This window comes from Aspergillus bombycis, assembly GCF_001792695.1.
Source record: "Aspergillus bombycis strain NRRL26010 chromosome Unknown contig00039, whole genome shotgun sequence".
Lineage (NCBI taxonomy): Eukaryota > Fungi > Ascomycota > Eurotiomycetes > Eurotiales > Aspergillaceae > Aspergillus > Aspergillus bombycis.
This window is the reverse complement of record NW_019170041.1, coordinates 170,674-183,179: the sequence shown is the minus strand read 5'-3', so window position 1 is coordinate 183,179 and position 12,506 is coordinate 170,674. Positions and strand designations below refer to the sequence as shown.

Here is a 12,506-nt window from a genome sequence, read left to right as displayed (position 1 = left end):
CACCGACTAGTTGGCTCCGCGGGGCAATGCACACGATTGGGGCAAGCGCTGAGCCTATCGTTCTGAATAATAACAACTAGGATATATGTTTATAGGTAAAATGGCTCATTGTTAAAAAAAAATGCACAGGTCCAATGTACGGACCATTGATGTCTTGCACAGCCATGATGACTATGGCGGCACTTAATATGAACCCCAGAGAGTCCCATGGTGGATCGGCCGGAGGCTTTCCCTTTCCGGTGAACCAGCGAGAAGGGACCAACTCCACGTGATCGAGGGGTCTAAACAAATGATCAGATCTGAAATTCTTGATCTATATTAATTAGTCACTTATGGCAATATGAGTTCCGGTTTGTATATACAAATTTGAACAATTGTTAGAGGCCGGTGCCGCCCAGAAGGAAATGCGCAAAGTAAATTCTATTGTGATGATGATGACAGATGCGAACTGCGCTTAATTAGCAACAAGGAAGATTCATCTCTACTTAGTAGATGAATTTGCAACCGTGGTGATGCGTCTCTCTTTTCGAAGGATGAAACTTGATGTGGTGATTACAGAAAGCCCATTTGGTAGGCTTTCCAGAATGAGAATAGCATGGTAGTAACTTGGAAGGTGGGAAGTCTTTTTTATCATCTGCTTCGGCGGATACTGCTTGCTGCTTTATCAATTGCATGTGAGTGTGGACAGACTTTGCATACACACCGTATACGCTCTCAGAAATATCACGGAAACTTCAAGCAGGTCAACTTAGTTCTCATTGCTATTGAATGAACTCAAAGTTCTAATACCATTTTGCTAGTCGTATAGAGAGAGACTTGGGTGGTGGGGTGTTGTATACTGTGGTATGTCATGGGAAAAGGCCTACTGAGCTACAATTTCCATGACTACAATTGACCCAAGCCAACGACATTTCTTCTCCATATTATTCCAGTGCATACTCCCTCTCTCCTGATTTTATCCTGCCCTCTGGTAAATCCCACACAACATAATTTTGGCTAGCTTCTTTCCATACATGATGGAAGTCTTTCAGCAGCCAGTCCTACATGTCGAAGCGCGTGTCAAAAACAACGCAGATGGTATCATCATTCGCACTGACCTGGTACATTACCCCTGGTGTACCTGTCCTGATCACTTAAGGGCTATGAGGCTTAAATCAGCAGATTAGGGAAGAGGTCACAAAATGGCTAGTTGCCAATTTTGTCGTTCTCAGCCTCGGCCAGGAAATATCCTCCTTTGGTACGAGTGCCTCCGCTAGGCAAAAGGTTAAACACAGTTACTGATAGTATATTAGAAGGCCTGAGCGATTCACATGCTCAGGTCATAGACTCTGTGGTCGTCACCGAATGCTCGGGGGAAGATATGGAAACCGGAGCATATAGACTCCAACACGTTGAACTTGATGTCCAAGCGTATCAGCTTCGCGCACCGTTAGAGCAAGAAAGCTCTCAACACACTCAGCCTTTGGAGGAATCCATGGACAGCAAGGATGAAGATCCAAAAGCAAGGGTACTTAGCCTACCAAGCAGAGAGCTGGACGGACTATGGGAGTCGTATGATAAATTTGATGACTTGGTGTCCGCATGATATTAACTCAGATGTGTCACAGATTACAGTTTGACCAGCCGCTTAAGTCTATGTTGCTTCGTGCCATTACCAGGATGGGTGACGACTTTAACAGTGCTTGCGGGATAACAGCTTTGGCTAACTGCTCGTTCTAGTATCATACTCGTCTCGAAAACTCAATAGATGGACGATCAACTGGAATAGACTAATTCTTTTATGGGGACCGCCAGGAACAGGAAAAACAAGCCTCTGGTGGGCCAATCAAAGCAGTCGCGGGTTATTCGAAGCTGAGATAGTTTAGCCGTGGCCTCACTCAGAAACTTTCAATACGCATCGGAAAACATTATCCCCAGAGTAAGCTTGTTGAAATAAACGCTCACTCACTTGGTAGCAAGTTCTTCGGTGAAAGCGGGAAGCTGGTAAGTAAGACCTTCGAGAACATTGAGTCCTTGCTCGAAGAGGAAGAAGATACCTTTGTCTGTGTGATCATCGATGAGATAGAAACACTAGCAGCTCGAAGAGAGAGAGCGCTGGGTGGGAATGAACCATTTGACGCTGTACGTGCGGTCAATGCACTTCTCACAGGCTTGGATAGATTGAAGACCCATGACAATGTTGTTGTAGTTTGTACGAGCAACTTGGTCACAGCTCTGGTAAGCATTCCGTCAGAGCAATGCACATTCTGAGCTGGAAAAGCTGATGTACATCGCAATTTCGTAGGACCAAGCTTTCCTCGATCGAGTCGATATCAAGCAGTTCGTGCCATATCTGTCCAACAGAGCTATATACGGAATTTACAAGGAATGTCTGGAAGAATTGGGCCGATGTGGGATCATCGAGGGAACCTCGTTTGATGTCGTTCAAGTGAACCCCGATAATCCCCAGACTGCACTGCAATATGTGGAGCAGGCTACGGAGACTCTACTGCTACCCACATTTGATGAGATGCTCCTCAATTATCAGATGTTTCCGGAATCTGTCCCCAAGCAGCTTAGTGACGCAGCATTGGAGAGCATGGTAAGTTATGCTCGGTTTCCGTTTTCCTTTCTTTCTTGCACTATAATTACTGGGTATACGTTACAAAAAAGCACTTCTAACACCCTCATTAGAATCTTAGTGGGAGGACTGTTCGACGACTACCCGCTTTGTCTTTAGTGTTGTATAGTAAGAGTGCCCGATGTAATACTCGGGAGGCCGTCCATGCTTTGCGTATGGGGATTACGTCGGAAATTCAAGCCAAGGCGGAAGCACAATGAAGGAGAGACCACACAGAAGAAGAAGACGTGGAGTGGACGGGAGTGTGAGGTTCTCATACGAGCAATTGGCGTAAGACATGTGCCACTAAGATCTTTAAGAATGCAGTACTAGAACGAGAGAACGAATTCCGAACAAATGATGGTATCATTGTAGTTGTCGGGATTGTTTGGCTGTCATCATGTGGCTGCTGATTTATGGATCGAATTTTGTTGTTCCGAAAAGTCGCGGTTTTCACCGAAGGCAGTTAGAGCCGTGGTGCCAGCCAATCAGCGGGAGGGTTTAGCCAATTCCAAACCCAAGAGAAACTTGACCGTCCGAGAACCTCAACTTCACCTCCAAAAGCACATTCTCCAGTGCGCACCACGACCCCCTCCCCCTCCCCTCTCCTTCTTCCTGGCTATTGTGCTTCCTGATTATCCATTGATCAGAGGGTTCTTAATATCATCAGTATGCTGGCACGTACTGTCTCGCGCAGCGTGCCCTTCCGGGGTATCGCACGGCAGTCCTTGAACAGAGCATCCACGGTACGCACTTCTCCGACATCTGACGTCCATTGGGCTCAATATAAGAGGGCAATTGCTTTGGAATATGTCCTGGAGGATTTTGCAAGGACTCACCACTGATGAATTGTCCAGCGTGCGTCTTCTTCCGCCGCCGGTGCCGAATCCGCCAGCTCCCCCTTCCACCTCACAGTCACTGCGTCCGTCGCAACCGCCGTCGCCGTCGGATCCGCCGCCTATCTCTATGGGCAGGAAGCTTTTGCATCGACCCCTGCTGAGGAAGGGTGAGTGGATTGGTTACGATATTGGTCGGGCTTGAACACCCATCCCTCTCCGTTGCTCCGACCGAATCGTCATCCTAGCAGCCGAGACCGTGATATGACTGACACATCTGAATTAAAGGTTGCACTCTACCAACTACCCTTGGGAACACGCCAAGTGGAACAAGACCTTCGACCATGCGGCGTGAGTACTACTAGAATCGGATCGACCCTCCTTTTTAAACAAAAGGCAGTTCTTGCTTACATATTCTTTCTCAGCCTCCGTCGTGGTTTCCAGGTCTACCGCGAAGTCTGCGCTTCCTGCCACTCCTTGACCCGTGTTCCCTGGCGTTCGTTCGTTGGTGTCATGCACACCGTCGATGAGATGAAGGCCATGGCCGAGGAGAACGAATACGACACCGAGCCCAACGACCAGGGCGAGATCGAGAAGCGTCCCGGAAAGCTGTCGGACTACATCCCTGCTCCTTACAAGAACGAGGAGGCTGCCCGTGCTGCCAACGGTGGTGCTCTGCCCCCTGATCTTAGCTTGATCGTCAAGGGCCGTCACGGTGGCTGCAACTACATCTTCAGTCTGTTGACTGGTTACCCTGATGAGCCCCCAGCTGGTGCCACTGTCCAGGAGGGCATGAACTTCAACCCCTACTTCCCTGGAACCGGTATGTTTTGGCGAATTCCCCATAATATTAAATTGGTCTAATTCCGTTGTAGCTATTGCCATGGGTCGTGTCCTCTTCGATGGTGTTGTGGAGTACGAGGACGGCACTCCTGCCACCACCTCCCAGATGGCTAAGGACGTTGTTGAGTTCCTCAACTGGGCTGCCGAGCCTGAGATGGACGACCGTAAGAAGATGGGTGTCAAGGCCATTGCCCTCCTTACTGGTCTCTTCGCCGTCAGCGTCTGGGTTAAGCGTTACAAGTGGTCTCCAATCAAGACAAGGAAGATTGTGTACAGCCCCCCTGTCTCCCGGCGCTGAACGATACAACGGACTATATGAATTGCAAAATGTGAGGGATCGACGGCCCAGAGAACCTTGAATAATCGACCCCAACCTTATTAGGTTTGGTCACGTCGCCGTCCCTTCATCAGTCGCTCTTATGTATGGTCTGGCCTCTGCTTGTTTTGTTAGATGTTATTCAGGACACCTGTATCTGTACCCTAGATATTTTTCTCCTTTGAAAATCTTGTTTGAAGACCCAATGTCACTATTTCCTTTGTCTACATTCATATATGAATTTTGCTTCATTGCGCGGGTAGACTCTTTTGCCTAGAGCGAGGCAATCTGCCGATGTTGGCTTCGCCTCAGCAGTTGCCGTGATTGCATTTCAACGATAGTCGAACAGTTCTAGGACAAGTATGAAACAAAAGGGGTTGGGAATTGTACTTAAAAACTTAATGTTTTCAGTTTTTGGGTTGGTCCTGATTATATATATATATATATATATATTGGAAATTAAACCATGTTCCCTACTCCATAGTTCGTTCACCATCTCCAAAAAGTGGACGAAATATGAATTCGTAAGAACCCCACATTGTGGTTACTATGATATCCGACAGCTTCATCAACCATTGCGGACTACGACCATCCGGACCAGCTAGAATCCTCGAGAGTGTGAGCACCAGAAGCATAAGTGGACCCCACGTTACTAGAAATATCGATTTGCCCATCTTTTGACGAACAGTTATAATACGATATGTTGGTACTCGAGAAAGATGCGTCCGATAAGAGATAGGAAGATTATGCTCGGCTGCCCCTGTGAGGATCAAGTTGAGGTAGCGAGCGGATGGCTGAGAGTAGCCAGGCTTGCGCACAGCGGGTCCAGATCGCGGGACGAATGAGTGTGTTCGCTGCGCATAAGCGCGCCGAGATATCTCGTCTAGGTTCGTGACAGGTGCGAGAAGGGTATGTGCTTTGAACGGTTTCGATTCTGGGCAGTCCGGAATGGGCTGGGTTGGGTCGTAAGATTCGGCAAAAGGATAGCAATCTATAATGATGTCCTTGTATCCATTCCCACCTCCTTCTGTCGCTATAATGCGAGCGTAATCGGCAAGGGTGACCTCATACACAACACCGACGAGAGGATCGTTGGGTAGATGACCATGCTCTCGTTGGGAAATGAGCACTGTTTTTTCCGATGCCAGATCACCTTCCAATTCACTATCTGTGATATGGCCTGTATCAGTTCCCTTGCATGAGGTGTCGCGGAATTGACTTGCTGCGAAGCATGGCTCGATGTACGGCAGTCCAGGAAGATCGAAGGTTAATCGTAATTCGGGAACAATGACGTTGATCTGAGAGAGGGGCTTAATGCCTCGCATCCCTAGGAACGTTTTCGAAGCCAAGTTTGAGCCGTAGGCCAGGTATAGGACGGTTTCCTGTGGAGGAGATGGTTTGCTTTGATCATCGTGTCGGCTGGAAAATTTAGGCAGGTGTTCAGAAAGGTGTTCGTCTCTCTCGAGGGAGTGCTCTGCGACTGATGCTCGCCGTCTGTTAGACGTTGTCTCGGGAAGGTGACAACTCGTCGCTTCGGATACTAAATCGTTGCTGCGGCGCCCGGGAATCAGTTCCCATAGCCGTTCGAACATCCCACGTGTTGATGAGGCGGGAAGAACGACATCAGGGCCGTCTTCCTTGAGCGGATTTTCAGGATATGACACACCCATTTCCAGGTAACTTGTAATTAATCAATTGAATGGAAAAATTGAGATATGGGAAACCTCAGCCGCACAGCGTGTGCGCTAGAATTTATGAGTTACTACTAGTAGTCAACCTCGTGTCGGAGAATAAGTAGACCAATCATCATGCTGTCTGACTATCATGTTTCTCCCTCCACGTAAACACTTGGTCGCCTGGTTTGTGTCCATAGATGGATGTTAAGAGTCGGGGCGCGGAGCGAACGAATGCCGATTCGGATCGGATCTCTAAGGGACCGTGTTTGATTACAATATCAAACAGATCATATTGGTAATCAAGTATATGCATCATTGGCTCTTCTGAGAGAATTGGTACCGATAGCAGTTGAGAACTGTCCATATTCAACGGATATCGAACTGGGCAGATGATAGCCTAAATAGTATGGAACTTCCAGTAAGCTGCGATGGTGTCATCTGCGCTACTATGTTAAAATCTGGGGTTTTATGCGTAAGGCGTGTTGTGCCTGACGTTGGCTTGCGAAGGTTCTTGGCAGAGGCCCTGGCACTTGACCTCCTTAGTATGAAAGAACAATCATCCACCAGTGTATCAACGACTTCTCTTTCTATATGTTTCTTCCTCTTGTTTTCGCTAAGAACAATTTTGAACAAGGTGATGTTCAATAACTGTGCTCAGAATTTCCAGGGCACACTAGCAGCAAACTTATCATTTCGCTAAGATATCAACACTCTACTTAACGTTCATAAGTATAGTATGGGCGAAAGACAGTGCCTTCGATAAAATATGAGGTTTTTCGATAGCTTCTAATTCGCTTATCGTATTGAGATAGCTTTAGACGATATTAAAGTCAGGTTCCAGGCTGTGGAAGCTTATGTCTTCTAGGTTATAATCAAGGCCCTCTTGGGACCTCCATGGAAACCCCCACAGGCATAGCCTCGAGCGAGAGTTGGACGCTGGGAAGCTTTCAGGCAAGTCCAACGGCTCACTGGGACTTTCCCGAAGCTGTTCAAGTTTGTAGACTGCTGAGGTTTCCTGCTTGATGGACAGCATCATGTGAAGGCACACTAACCTTCTATACCCCCCCCCCCCCACCAGTATTCTTCATGACAATTACCTTTAAACAAATGACTTTTCCTTCATGATTGGCTATCAGCCCATAAGCACAAAATGTCTGAAACGAGTTAGGTGCGAATTGCGATGAGCAAAGCCCCGCTTATATGGCAGAGCTATCCTTAGTCACTCAACTGAGAAATGCAGCTACGGAAGCCGAAGGAAATGCAGGAATACTGTCAGTACCAGGAGCTCAAGTGTGTATTGCTATTTCATTGCTTGACAGTTTGCAGTTTCTCAAGTGATATGGTCGAACCCTTGTTACGTGATGAAACTCGTTTGACAACAATCAACGCCAACAAGATTCTTTCAGCTCTGGACAAAAATGCCACCAAGATTATCCAATCATTAGATGTGACATCTCTACAATGCCTGGCATATATACTGCTCAACTCAAGAATCCAAGCTGGCCAGGAGCAAGGGCTTTATCTTCTGCTGGTTTGTCTTTAAACACCGCCACACTTATATAGAAGATATGACGATTCTAACATCGGATTGTCATAAAGGACGGGCCTCCACTGTGTGTCAAAGGTGAATTAGCAACTGTGCCACCAGCAAACTACTCAGGCTTGACACAGCAACGATTATTAAACGCATTGCATCGTATATTCATCGACAGAGAGCAGGACCGTGGACTTAGAAGACTGGTGAGCCTGGCTGTTTCGCTCACAGTTTCAATCTCAATAATACTGAACAGCACATCAGACTGGGAAATTACTCGCAGAGTTAATGCTCGAATCAGGTGATGAAGGTGCTCTATTACTGCAAGCTCAGGCGCAGGATTTTGCTGGGTATGTGATCGTTGGATGACAACCTCTTGCTTTAGCGGCTCATTGGGTATTACCGTGCTCCTAGAATCATCTCCATAGCTTCCCTCGAGCTGACGTCGTATCGAAATTCTTTGCAAGTGTTATTATTCGAACTATCCATCTCGCCGGTATTAGTACGAAATTCCTCTGGACCCCTGACGACAAAAACAGAAGAGCATTCTTCCAGGCCACGGACATCCTAAATGATGATATAGTAAAGTCTTATTATTTATACATCTGTGAGGCCGAGCAAGAAATATTCAGGGATGGAGGCGTGCAGGTAGGAAATGCGAACGAGACTGATGGGCAGGCGCATTCCTGCTACATCTTGCAGTCTATCCGTATTGATGGAGACGTGCTCGCAGAGGGCACTATACTCACTACCCTGATTTCTTCTACACTGCTATTCATATACGTTCCGGATAGCACCTATAGAAAGCGCTTCAGCTATATTGAGGTCACGTTTAAGTCCAATCCACGGTTAATGCGATCACCAATGAGCCAAAAGGAAGGACAAGAGTCACTATGTTTACATCTTGATCCAGCGATTTCAATATGCAAGCATGGCAGAAGGCAAATAATGAAGGGGCGAACTCTTATCTTACAGTCCAATGAAGACCTTGCCGAGCTGCGTAAAGCACTCACCGGGATCGGTGCAGAGATCAAAATGGGCATTTCAACAAGAAAATCCAAACCCCAAAGATCGTCATCAGCAGTGGTGTCTTTGGACACTGCAGAGGTGGTAGTTAGAAAGTCTCAGCGCCTTTCTGAGGCGAGGGCCCGAAAAGAGGTAGATACTGCCAAGCATAAATTGCCACAAAGTATGTCGCCAGCCTCAGGCACAAAGCGTCCCTTGACAACCAGGGTATCGAATTCTGTCAGTTCTGATGGCTCCCCGAAGGAACAAGAAGTTATTGGCAGAGGTAATGGATGGATGTCAAATGTTACCGACAAGAACAACATGAAAGGCCTTCAGCTGGGCAGTCCCTGCCTGTATGAAGAGTATAAATCCTATCGAATACACGACGATCTAACGGTATCAAAAATACTTTCTGACCAGGATGGTGGTATTCATACTCCCTCGCAGGTCAAGAGGTCTTCTGAGCCACAACAAATTCGTTCCAACGACCCAGCTGCAACTTCAAGTCAAAATAGACAACTAATGAACAGGGATAAGCCAAGCACCTTGTCGTTCAACAACGGAGATAAACCCCAGTTGTCTAATACCCAGGAATCGTTGATATTCCATCCTCGAAGAGCTTATAGAAAGGTATATGCCACCCATCGTAAGGAACCCGTCGACTGGGACGAAGACCTGCGTCCGAGCGGCGAGTCAGAACTTTGCAAGGAGAACGAATCTACACCGGTGTTTTCTCCGGCTCCTGAAGAAAAGCCAGCATTTGATAAGAGACCGATTAGTGGACAGAAAGTGATTCACGAGGCAAGCTCCTCAGCCGGGAAACGCCAGAGGCCAGTGGCGAAAAGCACCGGCAGTGCTATTAACGGAACAGGCAGTATATCGGGGGTTATATCCTACGACCTGAAGGTCAATAACGCGACTGAGGTGCCTGGATATAAGGGCGGGCTAAACACCTTTGAGAATATTGGTATCCGAACTAGAGATCATAATAGTTCATCGGACAGTGAAGACCTCGTCTCTAGAGAATGCACAACAGACGATAGTAGTCACATTGATGCCTCAGCGAAGGGTGTCAGTTTTCTGGAAATTGAAGAGCACATACAGTGTGCGTCAGAGCCTAATCTCGCCCTTCATAGCGAAGACGATAATGGGGATGATGCACACAGTTATGACACAGATGCCAATGCTTCTGGGCCCTCACAAACTCCTCCAAAGCCCCAGTTACTAGGGGCAAAGCATTTAGGGAGAGGCCAAGGTATTGGTGGAAAGCTCGCTGCAGCTTTCAAACTAGAGGAAACATCATCACAATGTAAGCGATATCATAGTCATGGATACGATGTATCTCCTGATCGCAAGAGTCAGAGCAGCCCTGAAACAGCGACACCATCAACCCAATCAATTGAAGAAGCTCCCAGAAAAAGGCTACTCGTCAAGTCAAATATATCATGTACTCGTGAGGATAGTGACTGTGATTGCGTGATCTCACGCATCCCAGACACTGATAGGTTACTGAACCTTTTTATGGACCAAAAACACCCGAACGAAGTACAAGAGATAAATCAAAACAACTGCCAGGGAATTGTAAGAGAGGCTGATATGGTATCGGCTAGCATAGAAACAGTAGCAACTGAGCTTTTGGGTGACGGGAAATGGGAAACGAAAGCAAGAGCGAATGGGCTCAAGTCTGCTATCAACTTGATACAAAGCCGATGTCATGCTCAACAACGTCACGGAGATATATTGATGAGTCAATCTGACCACACCAGCGAAGCGGCTAAAAGTCGATCGTGTATTGGAAGCGACGAGCCTGGCCCCGATTCTGAGAGTTACGGTGTAATGAGAGCAGCTGTATCAAAAGACGGTGGCCCAGTTTCCGCCAAAACCCTTCTGTGCCACGATAATCAACAAATGCAAGACCACATCGCGGAGCATCAAAGGATGACTCCAAGAAAGAGCATTGTCGATCTAAATGGAAGCCCACGACTCCTATCCCATATGGAGAATAAAATTATAACTTCTGATGATACGGTACATCGTGAAAGCCAATCTCGGCAGCTGACACAGGATGAAAAGCAAGTTCCCACCAGGAGCATTGATAATGAATCTGGCTATGATGGAGGCATTGAAGAGAGTTTCGTTGAAGTGTCTGGTGCCAAAAGTAACCTGGCCCACAGTGCGTACGGTGGGAGCTCTAGCGCACGTATAGAAAATCCATTTGCACAAAGACCTAGTTTACTAAGGAGCTGTGAAGGCCGGAGAAGGGGCATTCACGGAGGTCATTTTAGAGCAGCCTCAGTACCTCATGGGGAACACATACGAACCGATATTGCGGGTCAAGATCCATACCGATCTCCGTCGCAAGGAGAGCTAGCCTCTATCGATTCCCCCTGGAATACAGCGGTAATACCGAACACCCGCGGCAAAAGTCTCAAACAGACCAATGGGGATACAACTCTACAGGCACTCCAAAGGTATACGCAGGACATGTTACTCGATTCTAGTGAGGTGAGTCATATGATGTATGATAGATATTAGACCTAGCGCGTTTGCTGATTGAGTGGAGCGTCTTACGCGTGGATTGGAGACCGAAAAACAAACAGTTAATGATGTCTTGGAGACATATCGCCGACAGTGTCACGACGTACTGGATCAACTTTTCAAGGCACAAGAAGAACGAATAAACCTATGCAAGCAGCAGATGGACATAATCAGAGACCACCATGCAAACGTCTGTCAAGAGATAATTCATCGCTTGGAAGCGACCAAGCGGTGTGCTAGGAAGAGGACAAACTCGCACTTAAGCTCAGAAGAAAGGAAGGGAAAAAAACACAGAAGTGCGTGAAGGTAGCTGTCTTCTCATGGTCTGCAGGCTGCCGCATACATGCCCCGAAGGCCTTGTTGCTGCTCGCTAGATTGGCTAATTTATCATTATATTGGAAAGAGAACAGTGTAGATCCTTGATAAGGTCTCGTCATGCTAGCTATTATTGCCACCCTGAAGGGAGGTTGCGAACGCAAATGGGGAGCTCTGCATTTCACGTAGGCTGCACTGTTGATATCATCCCAATATACTATACTTCCTTGCAAGGAGGTTGTGAACACAAATGGGGAGCTCTGCATTTCACGTAGGTTGTACGGCTGATATCATCCCGATATACGATACTCTCTTGCAAGGATTAACGTCGATGAGATGAGGTACGCAGTGAAGGACTTGCGGATTTAATTCCGGGTGTTCAATGGTATATAGTCAACTGTTGGCGTTTGGCCAATGTCGACCCTGATGGACGCTCCACCCGCTGGATATGCGGAATTAGAGTTGATGTGGGTGGAGAGTCCAACGGCGAATGACGATCCAGCCAATGGGGTTTACCAACCTGAGGCATGCACTAGGGTCCGATCGACCGGATTCACGTGCGACACGGTGACCGATGAGGCAAGTATGACTCGTCACGGGCGCCGACATAGGAGTCTGTTACCCAAGAAAATATGATCCTTCAAAATCATCTTTTTTTTTTTCTCTGAACTTCCCTGTTTTGCTGTCATACCCTTCTAAGATACCCCGTTCGGAGTTTCATTACTTCGGACTCTTGTTCCTTTCCCTCACTTACTCCGGGATATTAATACCGTTTGTCTCCTCTCAGTGCCCCTCTACCCCTCTCAATTGATATCTGTAAACCCTTCGCCCGCCGCCCACC

General features: G+C 47.3%; 2 protein-coding genes across 2 annotated transcripts; one reads left to right on the top strand and one right to left on the bottom strand.

Moving 5' to 3' along the window:
• Positions 1–1,016: 1,016 nt before the first annotated feature.
• Positions 1,017–4,576, top strand: ABOM_005426 (cytochrome c1; the record flags this gene model as incomplete). The annotated part of the gene is made up of 11 exons (XM_022532555.1): positions 1,017–1,100; positions 1,162–1,237; positions 1,293–1,551; positions 1,608–1,663; positions 1,720–1,816; positions 1,866–2,217; positions 2,285–2,581; positions 3,457–3,605; positions 3,724–3,786; positions 3,861–4,258; positions 4,311–4,576. 11 exons carry the CDS (start codon positions 1,017–1,019, stop codon positions 4,574–4,576), a joined length of 2,097 nt encoding a protein of 698 aa, XP_022389455.1.
• Positions 4,577–5,162: 586 nt separating this feature from the next.
• ABOM_005425 (uncharacterized protein) lies at positions 5,163–6,264 on the bottom strand (the record flags this gene model as incomplete). The annotated part of the gene is made up of 2 exons (XM_022532554.1): positions 5,163–5,195; positions 5,281–6,264. The coding sequence occupies 2 exons, from the start codon at positions 6,262–6,264 to the stop codon at positions 5,163–5,165; spliced, it is 1,017 nt and encodes a 338-aa protein (XP_022389458.1).
• Positions 6,265–12,506: the final 6,242 nt, after the last annotated feature.